The 22,756-nt window shown below is 35.6% G+C and overlaps 1 protein-coding gene across 1 annotated transcript; it reads right to left on the reverse strand.

The window, feature by feature from the left end:
- Window positions 1-84: 84 nt before the first annotated feature.
- On the reverse strand, window positions 85-22,485 carry LOC134281571 (uncharacterized). The gene is made up of 25 exons (XM_062764007.1): window positions 22,314-22,485; window positions 18,643-18,831; window positions 18,284-18,418; window positions 14,080-14,247; window positions 12,151-13,537; window positions 11,685-11,866; window positions 11,384-11,554; window positions 10,506-10,655; window positions 10,257-10,384; window positions 7,410-7,550; window positions 7,146-7,295; window positions 6,901-7,038; window positions 6,712-6,814; window positions 6,384-6,604; window positions 5,647-5,856; window positions 4,906-5,356; window positions 4,529-4,662; window positions 4,126-4,359; window positions 3,804-3,974; window positions 3,538-3,698; window positions 2,714-3,365; window positions 2,502-2,628; window positions 1,985-2,235; window positions 1,697-1,871; window positions 85-1,557 (listed from the first exon to the last, which is right to left on the reverse strand). The coding sequence occupies exons 1-25, from the start codon at window positions 22,483-22,485 to the stop codon at window positions 239-241; spliced, it is 7,320 nt and encodes a 2,439-aa protein (XP_062619991.1). The 3' UTR covers window positions 85-238.
- Window positions 22,486-22,756: the final 271 nt, after the last annotated feature.

The following is a 22,756-nucleotide window of genomic DNA, read 5'->3' on the forward strand; positions in this document are numbered from 1 at the left end:
CAGCACAAATGATTTTTTTCTGTCATTATCAGAACATGTACTAATAGTAGTATTCCTCAACAATGTATAAAAATAAATCTTTTCAACAACTTATTTGGTATGCGTTTCTTTCATCTTTAATGATTAACATATTCCAATTGGATGGAAAGCGTTTTACATATAGAATTGTCTTCATGCATTTTCTTTGTGCCATAGATACCCTGGTACTTGAATTTTTTCCAATAAACGCATCTATATACTATTCATCATCATTGTAGGATATGCCGTCAAAGTCCTCCAAAAGCAGACTGACATCTCTGGATGTCATAGGTGTAGTCGTACGATGCCTGGAGGTTTCAGTTGAGCTCTTGTGAGATTTTAAGTTGATAATATGCCAGGCATCTTTCAGAAAATTCTGCAGAAGGTCATCTATTCCGTATCTTTCTTCCTCTTTTTTGATGCCAGTCCTAATTTCCTGAATGCTTTTGTTGAGGGTTGCATTTAACATTGTCATTACAATCCAGATGACGAACATTACAAATGTAAAATAGTAGAATTCGGCTATAATCGGACATGTTTGTATTAGTCCATGAAGACTATTTCGTCCTATCAGTGAGTTTACTATTGTCGTAATGGAAACAAAAATATTTTTGTATGTTGCAAGGTGAGCCCCGAAGAGAAGGTATCCAACGCCTGCATAGGCAAAGAAGACCAAAGCAAACATAAAGAAGCAACCCATTAAGTTCCTCCTGGCATTAGATAAAACACAGGCTAGTTGTGTTATGTTTCGACTGTAGTTCAGGACTTGGAGAATTCTCAGAGTCGTCAAGAAGACGAGGAAAGATATGAATGCGTTAAGTATTTCATCCCATAAAGCAATATGTCCAAAGTTAACAAACTTGAATTTTTGTTCTGTAAACTTGTCGATAGTCCATGAAGTGAAAAGCATTCTTGTTATATACATAGGTATGCTAATTACTGTCAAAACTAAAATGATGAGGTCAAATAGACGCCACGAGTCTTTGAAAAACGCTCTTTTGTGTTTGACTATTTGCATAATGAAATGGATGAAGAAAATTAATGCACACACTGCAAGAACAATTTCACACAGGAATATAAAAACTCCAAAGTTCCCTATGTGTTGATAAACCCTCAATGGATAAATATTGGCTGTCGTAAAAACACCACCAGTTTGAGGAAACTCAGTCATGAGTGAGACGTACGTAAAAAGGTTGGTATTGCTGTTGTATTGAGTAAATTCCACAAAGACTGCTCTTGTTTGTCGATCTATCCACGTGTTGTTATAAAGTTCGTCCACTACCATGTTGGCATACTTTAAATGGATTCCAAGATCAGCGATGAAGCCACCTCCTCCGTAGGTACCTCGAAGTCCGATAGTCGGAACACCCCATACTTCTTTGGCACTAGTAAACTGCCATGCCTTTGCGGACCAGAGTGTTGCGTTATCTGCACACGAAGTTGATTCCCAGCTTTGGCAGTAAGATTCCTCATCCTCTGAAGATATGAAGTAGCTGGCATAGCATGTGAAATCAGTCAACAAGGGAATGAAACACTTCTCTGAAAGCACAGACAAAACAGGATTACTGCGAATCGGAAACAGATGGGAAAAAATTGGGAAATTCTTGTAGCTTATTAAGACTTTTAGCTAAAAAGACCTTGATCAATGGTCTGTGGTCATATCTTAAAGTAGACCCACCTTCTTGGACTCGAAGCTGACGAAGTCGAACAGCTCCCAGTCTGTAATTTGATTGGTCTTCCATGTATTGACGTTCAAATGCGTCCAGGAGCTGACCGTTATACAGTTGCTGAGGAAATGTGAAAGGAATTAATGTGTTTCTCAACCAGTCGTAAAAGTCATCAATACTTCGAATCTACAAGTCAAAAAGAATGACTTAAATTATTTTGATATGCTTCACTAACTCAACACAACTGTGAAGAGATGCGAAAAGCAATGGAAAAAAATAATTGTTATGGGTCATCTTACTTTGTCATAACGCAGTGTTTGAAGGGTACAGTTTTTGTCGGGGCTGTGTAAAAGTCGATTGCTCAAGTAATGCCTGATGTGATACGAGTGAAGATCCCTGTTGTTGTAACTGATAAAGTAAAGAATTGCCAAGAAGCAGAGGTAGAGCAGCAGTTGAATGAGAATACGCTTGACTCTCATTTCTTTTAATCTTTTACGTTTCATATTCTCGAGTGTTTCTTCGTTGAAAGGTGCTCCATAGTACGAAATATCTAAAACAAGAAAATCAGAAATTTAAAAGACACATAAACGTTACTTTAAAGTTTCAAATGAACATCATATTTCACGCTGGATTTGGAGGAACAATGTCTGCCTCTAATGTGACAAAAATTCCGAGTTAAATTCGTAAAGAAGGCAAAGATAGCGCCAAAATTTCTAACAATACAAATGGAACCTTGTAATCGATTTTTTTCGAATGTGATTGACATCTTTATTTTTGTAGAGAACATAGTAATCAAAATAAATTAGAGGAACAAACTTTTGGTTTCTCTCGCAAACGCCACAGCCCTGGTTTGTGATTGTTTCAGTAGTTTTGTAGTATAGTATACACTATCCTCAAGGGATTTCTTGATGATGATTGAGAAAAATATAGCCATTGCAAAAACCTACGAAATACATATGGTTTAGTTACTAAGGAATTTGCTAATTGACAAGACATTTTCATTTTCAAGAAAGCATCGAAAAACAAACCTTGATTGGATCAACCACAAACATTGATTCGAAAAATGACATGAAAAACGTCTTCAGCCATTCTTCAGACTTTGTTTTGCCCCATTCCATGCTATACAAAACCACAAAAAATCCTGAGACCAAGATCGAAACAGCAACAATACCATATGCAACGAACACACATTTCTTTGGCAAACGGAATTTTTCTCCTTCACTGCGAGTTTTAAATGTTTCCACATCTTCTTCATCTTGCTCATGAGAGTTTTCTGACCACTTTGATTTCCTGAAGATCATTGTTACTGCTAGGATAACAGGGAAGGTCATAATAACCCCAATAAATGAAATATATATTGAGGACAGAGCGAATTTGATAGGACCGATCTGTATCTGATCCACAGATTCGTCTTGTCCGTAGAACATAGCATTTGAAATCATTGTCAAGAAAAGCAGTGCTGCACAGCAGGAGAGGCGCTCACAACGAGTGAATACACTCTTTTCTGGGCGATAAATCACAGAAAGCCAAAGATGACTGTCTGTTATATTTTCCCGACTGTTGTCCGTAAAGTTTACATTGAAAGTTCGTAGGGACTCCGGAGTTGATACAGGCACCGTGCATTGAATGGAACTTTCATCTGAATCCAGACTTAACCATCGATTGCAGAAAAAGACAAATCTGTAATTTAAAGAACAGCTCTATTTTCATCAAGGTTATCTCAGTTATAATATGAGAAAAGGTTGTCAGCCCAAAAATATATTTCTTTTTCTCAAGATGGCTTGAGTTTCATGGAAGTTTTCCCATTACATTAATCGTGATTGTCACGTATCAAGAAGAAGGAAAAACACACATCTTTCCTGTTTGCGCATCCTCAACGACAATTTTAATCAGATTCCATGAAGCGTCCCCTCCTTCTCCGCTGTTGTCGTGCCAAATATTCAGGAAAGTTAAATCGCCGAGATTATTCTGCGCAGTCATCACGTAAGTACAAACACTTCCAGTCTCGAAACCCTGAAATTGCAAAAAGTAAAACCCTTCTTTGAGAATCAAATCATTTCGAAAAACAGGAAAAAGATTCAGGTACACGTTTTTTTTTTTAGAATTTCAATTGCTGACCTTTTTGACTCCGTCAGTGAGATGCCGGACCCCGGTGTCCCTTAGGTGACTAGTCATGACGAAACTGACGTTACTTTTGGTGCCCGAGTTTCTAGATAGTCCGGTGTAAACGGTAACCAGATATACGAATTTGTCTGTCTTCAGGTTGTCATTCATGTACAACAGTTTCCACTAAGAAAAATTTATACAGACAGTTAAGAGTAAAATTCTAAAATCACACTGAAAAGACGCTTCTATAAATTAAAATGAAACAAAAAATTCATTTGCAATCGTGCGATGATGTGTATTTAAAATCTGACATCTGTCTCTTAACTATTAGTACCTTTTCTTGATCTTTCTTGTCATAACGCCGCGCTATCAGAAGACCAATAAGATAAAGTACAATGATAGCCGTAACTGTACCAAACACTGCGCCGTTTCCCAAAATGTCAAATTTATCAAAGACCGTGGAAAAATCGATAGAATTGGGTGGAACAAAGAAGGATGTGGCAAAGTTATCTCCTGGAGGATTTTTGCATTCACAAACCGTCTCTTTACCATTAGTTTCCGAAGTTAACTGAAGAAAAAAAACAAGTGGAGGTACCCACTAGTTATATTTTGATAACAAATGAAAACCATCATGGCTATTGTGGAGTTTTTTATTGATAAAAAAGACTTCAAACAAAATCGAGAAAGCTTAACATTTGACAAGACGCATTGTGGAGGAGGTATAATACATTAGATACCTGGCATGACGTTTTATCCCATTTGCCCCCATCCCACACTCGACACCCTGTGGTCCAGCCACTAATACGGTAAGTTGCAGTTGAGGTGCCGTTGTAAGCAGATCGGCGACGCCTAGAAGTCCTTGGTTTGGGAACTGATGTTTAAGAAAAATATCAAATCTCTAGTATTCACCTTTGATCATCATCATCAATTCTTTGTCAGGCCTTGTTATACAGTGAAAATATTTATTGATATGTCGGATGTGGAGGGACAATTCATTCTAATTTGTTGCAGATCTTTTAGTAATTACATATCAATTCAATATATCGCCATTATGTTTTAATGTCTCAATTATTCATGAGTATGAAAGAATTTCAAGGACTATTCGATTACTTACTGGATGCAACATGGACTGAAAAATAGATCAAGCATGGTCCAGGGCAGAAATTGATTGGAAGCAGACACGAGAAACCAACATCAGTCCAGTCACTGGGGACAATCACCTTCGACCATCCGTGGTTACCGGCGGTAGGGATTCTGTCTTTTTTGACATACACTACATGTGATGTTGTATTCATCGTACTGTTGTCACATTCCACACTAAAGACCAAATTATCCAACGGATTCCTCCACCATATTTTATAGGAAAAAGTCTGTGAGCTGGACTCTTCTGGATCGTCAGGGAACGCTAAAACGACGTCTCTTTTCGTCACCGAAGGAGATACGCTGAACTTGGTCTTTATGGAAGGGAGTTTAGTTTGGTCGCCCAGAACAATATGAACTGTGGGTGACTGTATGTTTTTTGCTTCTGAATCCCATATGAAAGGTGTTTTTGAGTATTTGGTAACCTAAAACACAAACAGTTCTCTATCATTTTGATCAAATTTTGTTTAAAGGCAAGTGATTTTGTACACACTATATATGTACAGTACCATGCAAACACATTGCCAACTTTTTTGTTAATTGCATTACATCTGCAACTTGAAAAATGTATTTATTCAATTCAATGCTTGAAGAAAATGGTGATAATTGGAACGTACTTATTCTTTAAAACTGTTAAAAAAATCTTTTCAACAACATCAAGAGATAGACATTTGCCTATCTCATTAAAATCGTCAATAAACATATAACAACCAACCTGCAGAAACTCTTGATTTGTATTACTGACGTCCAATTTGATTTTTAAATCTTTCCTGTCAATCTCCTGGTCAACTCGGAGTTTTTCCATACTTGTTGTTAATCCTGGTCGAGTGACTTCTACTTCAAACTGTTTCCTATGTGTAATCTCCTTTAGTACAGTGCCAAGCTCGACAATGGAGTTCTGCATGCTTGGGACAGTTCTACTCGCCTAACATATTGATAGACGCCAAAATAATACAAAACATTCCATAGAACATGAAACAGGACAGATACAGGAATTAACAGAAAGCGGTATTAAGCTTATCAAACATAAAATCTGTGCAACGCCAGACACTTTTCTTATTCAAATAAGGAAGTGAAGAATCAAAATAAATTAAATAAAAAAGCCTTTATTGACTTACAGAAGTAGTAAGACGGTTAAAAGATCTTTTGCGAATAAAACTGTTTATCTTGCGGTTTTTTTTGCCATGATGGGAAATTAAAAGTACCATTTCTATTGAGGAGATTGCTCACTCCCCGATAACACCTGGCACCACCTCTGAGGTTTTTGGAGGCCTGTGATTGCTCTGTTCCCCCTCAGTATTGTCTAAATGAGCTTTACTACTATTCGTTAGCGCCATATTTCATCTCCTTTTTTTGCTCAAGAGTTTTACAAACCAATTTGTCTGAGGAGTTTTACGTACCATTTTGTAAAAGGAGTTTTAAGAACCATTTTGGTGGAGGTATTTAACGTACCATATCGACTGAGGAGTTTAATTTCTCCCTGTATGATGCCACAGACATTGAAGTAAAGAGAGCTCTCTCTTGTGGTGAAAACCCGGTTCCATCGTAACTGTTAATGAGATCTGAAGCGGCATACTCTTTTGCTATTTCGTCAATGTCACCTGTATCTGGAATGTCTGGACTTAGTTTTGGAATCAAAACATTCAGAAGATTATCCACTGATCGTAGGATAGCTGCATAACGGAAAAAATTATTAAAACCTGTTGAAATCTTCATGGGGAATTGGAAATGCAAATGTGATCGAAAAGTTACTTTATAAAAATATTTATTCTGTATCGACCTTCTGATGTAGATAGATAATCTTCATATACAGGAAACATAGCTTCTTTGGATGTGTTGATGAAGTTACCAATTACGTCATTCGTTGCATTCAGCGCTGTGGCCTAGAGAAAATTTATGAAAGATTGTATACCTGACATCAACTTCAAGTTTCTATATATCTATCCCACTAAGCGCCGCTAATCCATACCATAACTTCTTTGGTGACCAGTTGCTTCTTCTCCATAGCAGATCCCGAGGAAAATGCCATTTGTCTTTGTCGAACCGTGGTGTCTATTCTTAGTGAACTTGTAGACGTTGAAAGAAGGTTTGTCATATTCTTCATTCCCTAAATACAGTTTCTTTGAGTGGCCTTACATTGAACAAGATTAAATCAAAATAATGAATTGAGAAATAAATGCCATTAGAGTAGGGGAAGTAATGAATTAATCCCACCTCTGTGAGTAACTCGAGGGTAGAGTTAACATCTTCTGGGACGTAGGTTAGTTCTTGAAAGAGGTTTTCAAATGTGGTGTTGTCACCCACACTACTCCACGATCCCGGGTCTTCCACCAGCGTGTCGATCAAACTCGGCGGTGGAAGAGACTAGAAAGATGATGAAGAAGGGAAGAGATAACAAAAGAATCCATTAAATTCTGGGTCGATGATACAAAAACACGCTGTACTTATGATCACTGGAAGAGGACTAGCTATACATACCTCCCGATTGGTGGTACTGATAGTTGTTTCTACTGCCATGGAAACCAGACCCACATCCTCTTGTTCAATTGCAGTTTCTATCAGTGCCTGTGAATTTTGTAGATAGTCTTCCACGCTCATGGCCATCATTGGGGAATAGACCTGTAAGAGTTTCCCAGTCATTCCAATCATGCAATCATCTGGTGAAGAAAATTGCTGGTTGCCATCGAAATATGAAAGCTCACGAAACCAATAATATTTTAAGCAAACCCGTCAAGGAAGCTCAGTTGGTAGAGCGCTAGCTCCATGACGGAGGGTTGTAGGTTCAAACCTTGGCGTCGACTGATCGAAGTCGATAAAAAATATCAATTGTTCCTTCGCCAAGCGCTCGGCACTTTAAAGTTAAATTGATGGATTTCTTCGAATGAGACCTGAAAACCCTAAGCCCCTTGTCACGACAGATGTTGGCATGGCGAAGATCCTTCACTGCTCAATGGTCCTGAATGCCGCGTTAAGGTCTAAATTTGAAGCCCTTTACCGGTATATGGTGACGTGTCTATCTGATCGAGTAAAACAATACTAGTATTCGAATAGAACGTAAAACAACATACAATCAACCATTCTTTGTCGTACCAACGCCTACCGCGACACGGAGCCTCGGTCTCATCTCGCAACTTTTACTTCAAAGTGAAGGGTTTGGCGAACAAACACTTGCTACCTATTTATAATCGACTTAGGTCATTCGCGACCGTGATACGAACACACATTTCTGAGCGCTCTACTAACTTTGTTGCCGTGACGATATGTTAACGAACAATAAATAAGAAGTTCACAATGATATCCCCGACTTTGACTTTCATAACTAATCGATTATCTGCCTCTTATTCTTTATTGTAGTTATTCGTTACTAGAAATTTTTTAATTCTATCGTTGTTGTCTTTTATCATAAATTTGGTTTCAAAGCGTAAAACACCGTAAAACGCTAAGTGGCAAATGAAGAAGACCGGCAAAAAAATTATATTCAATAACGATCAATTAATGTAGATTTATCACATTTACAATATGATCTACAGGAAGAAGGTTGGATTGTTAGAAATTCAATGTAAAAGGAAATTCATGAATTACATCGTTGAATTTTTCCCGTCGTATCTCTAAGACCAGAGACATATATTATCGTTTTACTAACAGCATGACAGTTTGCTTGATAGGGCGTGCTAAAATTTCGCATGCTGATTATCATTTTTACTCATCGATTGGATGTTCGATTTCAATGGAATCAATAATACTTTACATATGAAACACAGAACCCAGCAATACCATTCACAATACTGACCAATCGCAGTGAATAAACAACAATTACATGTGAACGGACAAAGCAAGTTTTACTTCCTATAATGACGATAGCTACATAGTACAACAGTAGCAGAGTAGTCTCACTAATTCCATTCTTATACATGTTAAACGTATTTTAAAAAACCATCCGGTCAAATCACAAGAGATATAATACATGTTTTTAGGACAGAAAACGGGCTTTGACTGACCACGTGTTGCTCCTGACTACAAATGCCGTACTGGGAAACAATCATTCAATGTGATTGGCCAGTATTATCGGGGTATTGTTGTATTCCAAGTTTCATATGCAAATGAGTATTGATTTCATTGATCCAATCGATGAGTAAAATGATAACCAGCACACAAAATTTTAGCACGCCCCATCAAGCAAACTGTCACGCTGTTTGTAAAATGATAATATGTCTCTGCTAAGACTGAGTACTTCCTTCGTTTCAAACCGGCGAGACCGGAATACGACACCAGCGAACCTTCCCCTTTTAAATGAAGGAACAATCCCGGTTTACAAAAGGTCAAACGGCGCATTCGGCGTACATATGTTTGAAAAAAGAAGTCCTACCATAAATATAAATATGCAAGAGTATGAACAATTTCTAAAACGAGGTAAATTGTTGACAAGCAAGTTGATAAAACAAGAATATCAGTTCTATGGTCGATACAATGACCTTGTCAGCAAATACAATTTATCATTGAGTAAAATGCTGAATGACGTTTTTCATACTAATTGTTAGTCCATTATTTATAACCTGAATTGACGACGGATTTTTTCCTTATTTCCCGATCATGACAAGGAGCACACGGCGGGTGTAACCGGTCAGCAGGGGATGTTCACTACTCTATGGCACCTGATCCCACCTCTGAGGTTTTAGAGGTCCGTGTTTGCTCTGCTCCTATTTTGTATTGTTTGATATTGAATACTGTTCGTTATCTCCATATCCTTCTTAAGCGTCAAGATTGAAAACCGAAAACAATTTAAAAAGATTTACTTGACCATCACATTTTTCAAACATTACTTGTAGCATCATTGAAAATAATGAAGACCATGAAATTGCGTCTTCAAAGACATGTGGAAAGATTTATAACCGCAAAGATCTCATCAATCTCATCAACAGTAAGTGAAACGTTTGTAGGACATCGCATCAACCTTACATTCAGAGCTTGCACGCTTCTCTATATTCCAAGACAAATTCAGAGCTTGCACGCTTCTCTATATTCCAAGACAAATTCGATAATTATTTAAATCTAAGGGGCATGCAAGAAAATACATGTACTAGAGATAAAATCGTAGAAATTTATTTGCTATTTTATAGAAGAATTCGCAAAATGTTTTAACCGCTGAAAATACTCGTTATATGCTAGGTAAGACATTTTTATACTTTTGAAATGAATTTTGCAAGTTTAGATTTGTTTTTCACGTCAGCTTTTTTAAAGACTTGTGGCCATGTATCTTTAATTTCTCAAACTTCTTAGGAATACATCAATAAAAGCCTGTTTCCCAAATTACAGCAATGTACTTACCGCGATAGGATGAAAAGTACAAGTTGTAAAATCATCAAAGACATCTAGTACCTCCGCATATGTATTTATTAACCAATTATCTTCTTCGTGTCCATAGTTGAAATAAATGCCCTCTATGTACCTTTCATCTAATGGAAGAGGGAACTAAGTTAACATATATTATTCTTTCTTCAGGTATAAAAACGAAAATCGACATTTACCACAGTTGTAAAGACAACTACATGTGTGATACTAATTGAAATGACTTACTGCCTTGGTATAGGAGCGTCTTCTCCTGGGTTTGGGAATCTTCCTGGAATAACCGAAAACTGATCTGTTCCTTCCAGTCTATTTCTTTATTTTTCTGCTTTCTAAACCCTTCATCTTTCCATGCATTAATGACCACTAATTGCTTACCATCTGAAAAAGCATTACAGTGTATTTATTTTTACAAAACAAGTAAAAGGATCCACCGGCATCTCTGTTCTCTGATTATACAAAATGTAGAGTTTTGGACTCTCGAAACGAAAATATGGATTTGCATAGATATGTTTGGACAAGATCATGAGTTGCTGTAAGTACGGGATAAGATTTACACCGTTTTTAACAGTATAAATCAATGAATGAAAGTTTAGTAGACTACAATTTTATAAACTGTTACTATATATATGGGCATTTTTGTCATTTTGTTGTATTAATCATACAAGATTTTTTCGGGAGAATTATACCAACTTTTGCACGTGTACTTTTTAAACAAATAAATTTAAGTGGTTTATCGATTTTGATTGATTGATTGTTTGTTATTTAACGTCCCTCTCGAGAATTTTTCACTCATATGGAGATGCCACCATTTGCCGATGAAGAGCTGCAAATATTATCCTATGCTCGGCACTCAGGGCCATTGATTATTGAGGGATTTTTTTGCCAGCACCTACTGCGGTTAATACGGTCTCATCCGAAGGACCAGTCTCTACGTGCCACATTGGGATTCATACCCGCAACGTAAGGATCAACTTCCTACTTCGCGATTTTAGAGAAGTCGCTCTATAAACTGTGCCATGCGAGCAACATTAATAAGAATGTACCTCCTGTTTCGTAAGAAAATCATTAAGAAAACTGGTGATAGATAATGGTGTAAATTGTGTTACCTTTGGTCGTATCGTATCTACAGTATCCGTCATACGGAGGTTCCGTCGTCTCCAGAATCATCCGTATTTCTGCCCACCTGTCGTCTGATATGTTCATCCTCAGCGTCAGCATGTAATACGACAAACGACGGAACGAATTGGCTTTGACGAAGAATTTCTGTTCTGATGGATCTAGAATGCATTAGAAATAACTTAGAGCAAAATAAAATCACAAGTTTAAAAAACCTCTGCTAGAAACATATCTTTGACATTGACTTTTTAAATGGAGTTAGATACTGTATGTGCTGAATAAGACATGTACCTGTTTCTAACCAGTCTTCCCAGTCGTTTATTTTGCTGGTTGTTCTTGTTGTTGGATCGAATTCCAGTAACTTCCAGCTATACACAATCTTCGCTAGATCGCTGGCAGAACATGTTATACACTCTGCTCGTAAGGACATTACTAGAGATGTGGCCACTTTAGGTTTACAATTCAACAAGCATCTATATATGATGTTGAAAAGGAAAGTTTCAATCAAATTAATTAAGACAACCAGTTTTTCTGCATACAAATTACAGAATTTTTCTAGACTAAGCAACATCTTTTGGCGACTATTAGTACTTAAAAATATGGGAGAAGCGATGTTCTGGACATTTAGATGCAAAAAGAGAGAAATATTGAGAAACATTTACATCATGAAAATGACATAAAAAAGAAGAAAATGTTTTACTTGCAGAAGAGATTACAAGTATTTTCGTTTAGTTATTTCAGAGGTATGACTACTTACTCTATGTTTATATCAGGAAATGTATCGCTGGAATAAGTAATAGAGCTAGAATTCGGAAATACGATCTGGATTCTTTGTTGATAAATGTTTTCAGCGTCCAGGATAGTTACTTTGACGGAGACGATATACCCTACAGCTTTGGTCTGATGATTCGGATCAGTGACCACTTCCGCAAAGCCCGTGGTAGTCTCCGAGAAAGACGTACACTGACTGTTTTCAAACAGCTTGATCACAAGGTTCCAGGCTTCAGCTTCCCATGCCATCATATCTGAGATATTAAAACTTGAAATTATTTCTGCCTCAGTTGTCAGATCCACGAGATGTTTGTCGAAATCACGAAGTGTCGAGATGGTAAAATTCTCCTTGGGAAATCCATACATTAACCGATTTAATTCTGTCAAAACATCCGTCATAATTCGTAAATGTCTGATCAGAGATTTCATACTTGGCAAGAATTCTGTCTCTATCATATCTGTTTCCTGGATTGTAATGTTTGGCTCTAGTTTAAGCAATGGTAAACCATTCTTTATATCTGTATAGCCTCTTTGTGCAACTTCTCTATGGGCTAATATTTCTTGAATATAGTTATTGCTGGTAAAATCTTGAAGCAAGTAATAAAGTTCGGCGCTCATCACATTGTCGAGGAAACACGGATTGGGAATTCTGTTTTTCTTCCTTGTAAATGCTGAATAATCTTCACAGCTTTGGGGATTGGTAATATTTGTTAAGTTTAAATATCTGTAAGTGTTATTAAAATACATAATATTTGTCTGACTGGCAAGGTTAAGATATGTATCAGACATTACAGCTAGGCTTTGTATATAATCCCACGATACTGTTACATTAGCTAAGAATGTGAAAGATTCGGGAATAACAAATGTCATCAACATTTCTAAGGAATCCGTCGGAAATTCCAGACAACTCCACGAAAACTTCAGACCATCCCTGTACCCGGGTCCCTTTGTAAGATCATAAGATCCACTCCAGGCATCAAGCGTGGTTTTCCCGGGACCCGACATTCTCCCCGACCCACCCTGAATGATGACGTTAGGGGGAGGCAACTGCAGTTTGAAGTACATGTATCCCTCCACAAACTCATACGACCCTGGGTAATACTCAATTCTTACAAAAAGTCTATACAGGCCAAACGGGAACGCCCCCGGGCGTATCTGAAAGAGTGATGCTTCTGCCATATAGGTCAGAGTCTCGTTTTCAGAGTGTTCATCGCACAAGTACAAAGTCCAGTTTTTGTAAAGGTTTGGCAAAACACACGTTATTTGTGTTTTTGGCAGAATCTCTATATTGGCTGACGAATACAGTACTAAAGGATCATCTTTTGTCATATAATTCCCTCCAAAAACTGATCCCTCTAAACATGGTGGGAACTCTGCAAATAATTTATAATCATTACTTCTAAATTCGTTTAGCTAAACACATACTTGGTTCCAAACCATAAGATATTTTCATTTTTTAAATGTATCTTTGCAATAACTCGACATCACACAGCAACAAACAAACAGACAAAATGGATACATTTTGCAAAAAGACATTAGAATTGCCCTCTAAATTAAATGTTGATAAATGGAGAAATAATTGTCTGCATAAGTGGTCGCTGTGTTATTACGCAAGGATTGATCGGGGAACTGTGGACACTACGTGGAGCATGAATAAAATTTTCATATTATATTACATTTAATGATAAATGTATGAAATATTATCAAAATTTCAAAAATTATAAAAACTGATTTATTGAAAACAAATCAAAATACGTTGCAAATTCAGACATTAAGAAAAAGACAGTTTGGCACACAGACAGGCGGACGACCGACGTGCATTTTATTATCATATGGGGTCTCCTGATCTCTTATCAGTGGAGCTTAAAAAAGGCCTAGTATGATATATATTTGGTTATTTTTTTATGCAGCTTACCTTCACATTCGGCATCAGATGTATTACTTCCTGGACAGTAACTGGCTAAAACCCCACAAGGACTGGGATTCGTACATTCCCTGGTTCTGTTTTTAACTCCATGGCCAATTGGGACAGAGCATGAAGAGTAATTAGACCAAGCTGTCCATGCTCCATCACGGTATTTAGCTGAATAGATTAATGAGGAAATTAAGTATTCCACGGAGCCTTTGACAGTTTTAAACTTATATATAGATATTAAGATTGGAAAAGTTCAAGTAAGAAATCTTAATAATGTAGACACTTACTAATAATTTGAGCTAAAATCTGTGCCGGAGTGAATCACTGCTGGGAGTAAATCACTCCCACACTTGCACCTTTACTTCTAAGGAATTATAGCAAATGGAGACAGGTACTGTGCATTATTGAATTGGTCGCTACTTTATTAAAAATATACTCTGTGGCAACGCACTTTCAAATTTAAAAAATTCAAAAAGCTTTAAATTTGGGACAAAATTCAACGCACTTGGAAGTGCGTTGTAACAGTCCTTCTTCCCGTTAAGCAAATGAACTGGGTGGTCTGGTAATGATTAGTAAATAGGCTTTTTTCGAAATTGTGAAGGTAGAGGCTCGCTCTCCAGTTGCGCCGCTTTTGCTTTCAACTCTTACTATATGTAACTCCCTAACACTCCTATCTCTCTCCCTCCTCTCCTTCCCCCTCACATTCCTCCCTCCCCACTCTCATGCCTCTCTCTCCCTCCTTTCCTTACTCCCCTCCCTCTCTCACGCCTCTCTCTATGCACTCCCACTCCTCTTGATCCCCCCTCTCTCTCTCTTCCTCCCCATTTTCTCTCTCCCAACTCCCAATCTCCACACCCACTCTCTCTCTCTCTCTTCGCTCAATCCCACTCTGACTCATTTCTCTCCATGCCCTCAGTCCCCCCTCTCTCTCTCCCTCCCCACTCTCTCTCCTCTCTTCCCAACTATCCCACCCCACTCCAACTCTCCTTCCCCACTCCCACTCTCCTACCCCAATCCCTCTCCCCCCACTATTTCCCCACACTCTTCCTCTCTCTTTATTTTTTGTCCGCCTGACTCAGTTCCTCTTTACTCCCATTAAAAAAATCTATATATGCATAATATATAGATATTTCACAATGAAATATTTTTACAATGAAATTAATAGAAAAATACTTATTCTAGAATAAAGAGGAAATTCTTATCGTTGTTAAAAAAAGAAATTATAAAATTTCTATTATTGATCATTTTACTTAAAATGTGATTTAGCAAAATTGTTTATTTTGTAAATAAAATATAAGCAATATGAAATTATAAGGGCGATAACTTCAAACAACGGTAAATACTACATATCAGTTCATAATTCGATCATATGCGTTAAATATTTGTACATTTAATTTTACATGCTTGATGAACAATATTTATATGCTTATATGTATTGCACGCCAGGAACACATGTCAACGTGAAATCTCATTTTGGATATTCAGAGGCGTAGTCACAAACTTAAAAGTGGGGGGCTCAACTCCAGGAATTCTTTGACAAGCAAAAAAAAAAAAGTTCCTCAAATCAAAATCCTATTTCGAGGGGGGGGGGGGGGGGGCAACACTGTGGAATGGCCAAACTTTTTCAAAGGCAAGTTACTTTCAAATCCAATTTTTTTCCACAATTCTTCGATATAACTATAACTATACAAGGGTCAAAAAGTGGGGGGGATTCAATGAATATTTCCTATAGTAAAGGTAATGTTGGGGAAAAATAGCTGTGATTTTGTTCTTCATTAAAAAGTGGGGGGCACAGCACAACTTCAGGCCCCCCCAGATCTGGAAATAAAAGTGGGGGTTCATTGTGCTTTTGGCTTTGCCCCCTGTGACTACGCCTATGATATTATTTGTTGTAACGTTCTGATGTGCGATCAATGCCCTAAAATATCACACATATAGAGAGGTCTTAAATAGTTTTATTTGACATAGTATGGAAGTAGAGTTTGACAATCTTTATCCTTTCCCATGACATGCTTTCAGTTTAATTAAATTCTATATTTTTATAATTTTTGACCTGTTCAAACATTGTGACGTTGCATTGAGTGTTTAAAATGCACTTGCATCATGACTCCCTCATTTTTCTACCCATTACCCGGTATATTTTATTTTCTTATAGCATATTTATAAAATTCCGTTTGGTGTTTTATTCAACTACGTAAACTGGTAATAAAACTACATGTAATCTTTACTTGTTGCATGGTTCTACTCTCCTAGCATTTTTATGGACGTTCAATTTAACGTTCTTGAATGGACAGTGTTAAATAACCGTTAGGCCATCAGCGTAATTTGAGTAACTGTTCACCTTATTACAGGTTCTGGTCATGTCTCTTAGAAATTAAAATCATTCAATAAAGCAATATGGCCATTCAATTAAAAAGAGACTAAATCAATTTATAGGCTTAAAATTGTTACAAAGTTGCCTCTGTCTTATTCAAACTACATGTATATGTATGCATGTGTATGTACAACTTGGCTTTCCTAAAAAGCTCGTCTGACGTGATTTTTAATTACGTTATTATTATTTTTTTTTTTTTTGAGTTTTATATGCATGGAATATATTGTAAATATGTACTAGAAAGATAATTTATGAAAGGAGACAAATTGAATGTGTTCATTACTTCTCATGCTCTCCAAAATGGCCAACTTTTTCAAAGGCAAGTTACTTTCAAATCCAATTTTTTTCCACAATTCTTCGATATAACTATAACTATACAAGGGTCAAAAAGTGGGGGGGGGGGATCCATTCAATGAATATTTCCTATAGTAAAGGTAATGTTGGGGAAAAATAGCTGTGATTTTGTTCTTCATTAAAAAGTGGGGGGCACAGTATCCATATACTCTTGACAATGCCCCCCATATGTTTATTGGTGAAAAAAGTGGGGGGGCTAGTGCCCCCGCTGCATACACCCCCCCCCCCCCCTGTGACTACGCCTATGATATTATTTGTTGTAACGTTCTGATGTGCGATCAATGCCCTAAAATATCCACATATAGAGAGGTCTTAAATAGTTTTATTTGACATAGTATGGAAGTAGAGTTTGACAATCTTTATCCTTTCCCATGATATGCTTTCAGTTTAATTAAATTCTATATTTTTATAATTTTTGACCTGTTCAAACATTGTGACGTTGCATTGAGTGTTTAAAATGCACTTGCATCATGACTCCCTCATTTTTCTACCCATTACCCGGTATATCATATTTTCTTATAGCATATTTATAAAATTCCGTTTGGTGTTTTATTCAACTACGTACTGGTAATAAAACTACATGTAATCTTTACTTGTTGCATGGTTCTACTCTCCTAGCTATGGACGTTCAATTTAACGTTCTTGAATGGACAGTGTTAAATAACCGTTAGGCCATCAGCGTAATTTGAGTAACTGTTCACCTTATTACAGGTTCTGGTCATGTCTCTTAGAAATTAAAATCATTCAATAAAGCAATATGGCCATTCAATTAAAAAGAGACTAAATCAATTTATAGGCTTAAAATTGTTGCACACAAGAGTTATGATTTTAAGTCTTAATTTTTTCAAATTACATGTATGTGTATGCTAAAAAAATAGAAATTTACAATATGTTACTCAATTTGTAATTAATTTAAGTATTCTTGACATATCAAAAGACCAAGATAAATTAACTGAACATGTTATTTTTTTAATTTCGTTGAAGTAATTAACAGTGATTTTTTTCACTGATAGTGTTTATATCTTTGAATATATTTTAAATATGTACATATAATGAAAATTAAATAAATAAGTTCAATATTAATGTGTTACAATATATTTTTCTCAATGCTCTCAAAAAAATAGTTGATTGTGTAGAGATAGTATGAAAATTGATTTCAAAGTTGCGAATTATCAAATACAGAATTTCATGTGTATGTACATGATCAATATGCCTTGGCTATTTTTAATCGTTATTATTATTATTATTTTTTTTTTTTGACGTTTTATAAAATATATTGTAAATAGATAAAGTTTGTAAATTGTTTAAAAGTCATTCAACATTTTATTTATAATTTATTTCCGTAAACTATTTAATGTTTTTCTTATTGTTTAAAAACAGTTTAACATGCAGATTTAGTTCCTTTTCGAATTTTTCCGTAAGCTACAATTCCTTATGAAGGATTTAAGTGTCTTCTCTTCTAAAAAATTTCATTACTTGCGTTATTGTCGTCGAAGTCTCCGTCACAGTTTTTGCCGCCATAAGCCGGAGCTGGGTCGTTACATTTTCTGACTCTGTAAAACTCTTTGTTAACGCAGCTCCAGCTACCCCACGAGCCCCAGACTCCGTCAACTGTAGAAAGCAAAATATATACATAAGCTTATCTGTTCATAATGCGATCCGGAAAACTTTGGGAAAAGGCAGTCAAAAATTAAACGAAATTAATTTATTTCATAAATGATTTGTTATACACAGTTCGATTTATTAACTTGGAATTTTTAATTTCTTTCTTGGTGTGTTTAAAGAAAATCAACAAAATATTAACAAAAAATGAATATATATTATAATTAACCAACCAGGTAGAAAGCATGTGCTTGTCTCGTTATTTGGACAAGAACAGTTACAGGCATTCCAGTCGGCCACCACACCCATATCGTCCAGACAATCCCGGGACCTTAACTTCTCACCCTTTTTGCCCCCAGTTCCAGAAACATCGATGCATGAGCCCCATGTTGGCCACTCAGAAAGTGTGTAATTCGATGGAACTGTGAAAAAAATAATTGCCTTGCTTTAAGAAAATTTGTTTTTAGATTAAAAAAAAATTAAGTGTGTCGCCTTTATAGTAGAATTCTTTTACCGTTGTATATTACATGTATATAATAATTATTCTTTTTTTACAATTAAAGATGCATAAATTAAGCATTGCACCAATATTGAAAATTAATGCATAAAATGTTTCTGTTCCCACTAAGAAATTAATTTTGGAAAACAAATGCAAAAAAAAAATTCAAGTTTGAGAACATCATTATTTTTTCCGTAAACACTAGCTTATCTTTACATGAATGTTCACAAAGAATCTATAAGGCATCCAACATCTATTGCTGAAGATTGAAGAATATTATACATATAAGTGTGTTAGTATTCAAAGACGTGAACGAAATAGCGTCTGAGTAAAAATTGATCAGCTTTCCATTTTCAGATACTTCAACTTTCTGATTATACGACTTTTACCAGAGAAGACAGTTTAACCTTTGTCTAATTTTCACCAAATGCAAAAAAGAAAATTCACAACCAAAATAGACTCATCGGATAAGTACTTGCCCCATCCCCCTCCCCCACCCCCGCATTTGTTTGTTCTCTTCGTCTGTTTTTTTTTTATAATTATTAATTTCAGCGATCTCTCTATCTAAGATATTCAAATAAAATATATAAAAATAAAATATTTTACTTTTTGTTGAATTTGATTGTTAAGTATTACCTTGCGGGAGCACTGACTGCGAAACAACGGCAAAAAGAGAAACACATAATACAATTTTCCAAACTAATTCCATAATATATTGCGAATCGCACTTTAAAATTACATCTTTAAAAATTCCGTCAATCTTAGTACATCTTATTTTACAAACTGGTAATTTTGACCATTTGCAATGCTTTTACCATTAAGCTAAATCCAATAGTTATCGATTATTTGTACAGTAATTTTGAATGCAAATTTCAAGTGACTAAATTTGAACACAAAAGCAGTAGGATGCCGAAAAATTCATTTATCAAAACTAAAGCTACTTAGCAATAAAAACAAATCCCCATATACGTAATGAACACGCAAACAGATTAAAATGACCAGAAATTGAGGCTGAAGCTGAAAGCCAATCTATCTGGATGACTTTAAATATATTGTTTATTTGTTCACCATCGGACCAATTCAATACCAATGTCCAATTTGCGTCCCCGGGATGTATAGATTTTTAGAGTGAAAAACAATTACAGAGATCAGGACCAAAGCTTGTTATTCCAATGTTAATAAATTTGCCACATTTAGCCGTAACAAATACAGGATTGAAATTTATTATGAAAGTGTGTTTTCATCCATTACAGCAGGTATCAATCATAGCATTTCAATGAATAATCCTTATACGAGTTGAACTGAAAGTGTATTGAATGATACTGAAATAAAAGTACTGGGGTAAATAGAGCGCCAAATTATCATAAACTCAATGAGATTACTATCATTTCATTTGATGCGAGCAACAATCCAATAAAAGATATCATCAAATAATTTAATATTTTATTAATACAACGTACTTTTATTCTTCTAATTAATACACAGATAAATGGAGTACAAATAATCCTCAACATACAGCAGACAGGATAGGCATTAATTAAGATTCTATAGATAACTTTTTAGACACTAGTATAGTTTTCCATAATGATTAAAATTATTTGAAAACGCTTGCACCAACTGCTCAAAAATAAAGGCCAAGGTGAACATTACAAGTGTTAAAGGCCCTATATTACTAACTGTTTAAAAGTTATGACCGAAATTAAAGTTTAAAAGTGGTAAACCCCAAGGTCAAAAAAAGTGAAAACACAAAGGTTAAATACGTAAGTAAAAGGTAAGCATTGTCACAAGGAATACACATGTGAAATACACTGTATATGAGGCCCGTTTTGGTACTTACTGCCAGAAAGTGATATCACCTATTCGAATATTCAGTTGATGATATCACTCATTCAATTGGTGATAATAGATATCACGTATTTGAATAGGTGATATCACTTTTTGGCAGTGAATACCAAAACTTTAGTGGGGTAGTTTTGTGGAGCGATTATTTTCGGGGTTTTACGATTTTTTTCCTATTGTAATCATGATGAGTAAGTGTAATAAAGATAATTTGTGAAAAAAAAAATTCCATGCAATAAGCCCCGGGGTTGAATAACGGGGGGGGGGGGGTCCTGTCCACAAGTATATGTGGTTGGGAATTGTCCACAAGCACACTTGAACAACGGAAAGTTTTCTCCCTTTTACAGTTAAACAACGGAATATCTCGCCAGATTATATCATAAATTCTCCGGGAATCGTGAATATCTATGGGGCACCTTTTTGGTATTTACTGCCAAAAAGTGATATCACCTATTCGATTAGGTTATATCTCACCTATTCAATTGGTGGTATCACCTATTCGAATAAGTGATATCACCTATTTGATTTGAATTGGTGATATCACCTATTCGAAAAGGTGATATCACTTATTCGAATAGGTGATATCACTAATTTGAATAGGTGATATCACTTATTCGAATAAGTGATATCACCTATTTAAATTATTTATGAAATCACAACAGCTCCCAAGACTATAGGTCCCTAAATCTTATTTACTTTCACTTTCGATTTATAACTCATCATTCTAGGAGACAATAGATTACAGTTTTGCATTTAATTTTAATCAACCCCAATAGAAAGTGTAGTTTCTTTTGCTCACAAATTAATTAATTTCATTTATCTATCATGTAATCTTTAAGAAAAATTGGAAAAAGGCATGAAAATTGGGTAGTCTGAATTTTCTTGGTTCCAGTGGTAATCTATATATTATAGGAAGCATTCATTATTGAATAGATTTTATTGTTGTAAGAAATTCAAATAAGTGATATCACCTATTCGAAAAGGTGATATCACCAATTCAAATTGAATAGGTGATATCACCTATTCATTTCCAATAGGTGATATCACCAATTCGAACAGGTGATATCATCTATTCAAATAAGTGATATCTTCTTTTTGAATAGTTGATATCACCTATTGGAAATGAAAAGGTGATATCACCAATTCGAATAAGTGATATCACCTATTCAAATAGGTGATATCACTTTTTACCAGTAAATACCAAAACGGCGCCTCATAAATATCATCATTCAAGAGTCTTGAAATCCTACTTTTACAGAATATGTTATTAGATTTATTTCATTTTGGGATAAAAAGATACAATTTCATAACTCTAAGATAACGAAGAAGGCAAGTAATTCGCCATTTCAGAATTTCTGGTTGCCATAAACAGATTTTTCACTCGCCATGATGAAAACATGTGAATAACACAATTAAAACAATGAACTAACATCCACATGTGTTATGTTTATATTAAATGAAAAAGATTACCAATTACTGTGACTATAGAAATCTTTTGCTAGTTGAAGGAAATATTTTTATTAAATAGACTTGTATGGTCCAAAATATCAAAAGGTGTTCACATACCTATTTTAGGAAACTTTAAAACCTCAATAGATGCGTTGTTTGTGACGGGGAGATGTAGAGTAGGACAAGGCATAATGTTGCAGGTGGAAAATTTTCTTGAAACATCTGTACATTCATCCAGAGAACGGTATCGTGGGACCTGGGACCATTGGGGACTCAGGACTCCTGGCATTTCGAGGGTGTCATGGCCACGGACTTTTCTCCTCATCAAATTAGAACATTTCTTGTCTATGCTATAATAATAACCTTGTAGGTCTAATGATCAGTGACCCTTTTCACAAAAGATCTTCGACTAAGACTAAAATTACAACACTCCGTATTTTTTTTATTTAACAGAGATATTTTTTTCTAAATAATTATTTACAATGTAATCATAAAGTATTAATATAATGTAATGAAAAAAATATGTAGCTTAGATATTTGTTGGTAGAATAAGGGGAAAT

This window comes from Saccostrea cucullata, unplaced genomic scaffold (genome assembly GCF_032062105.1).
Source record: "Saccostrea cucullata isolate Sc308-1 unplaced genomic scaffold, CSIRO_AGI_Scuc_v1 ctg66, whole genome shotgun sequence".
In the NCBI taxonomy this organism is placed as follows: domain Eukaryota; kingdom Metazoa; phylum Mollusca; class Bivalvia; order Ostreida; family Ostreidae; genus Saccostrea; species Saccostrea cuccullata.

Coding starts and splice junctions, on each gene's coding strand:
- LOC134281571 (XM_062764007.1), bottom strand. CDS start 22,485: ATGCCAGGAGTCCTGAGTCCCCAATGGTCCCAGGTCCCACGATACCGT. Junction 6,605..6,711: donor TTATCTATCTACATCAGAAG/GTCGATACAGAA, acceptor TCCGTTATGCAG/CTATCCTACGATCAGTGGAT. Junction 5,357..5,646: donor CAAATCAAGAGTTTCTGCAG/GTTGGTTGTTAT, acceptor TTTGTGTTTTAG/GTTACCAAATACTCAAAAAC.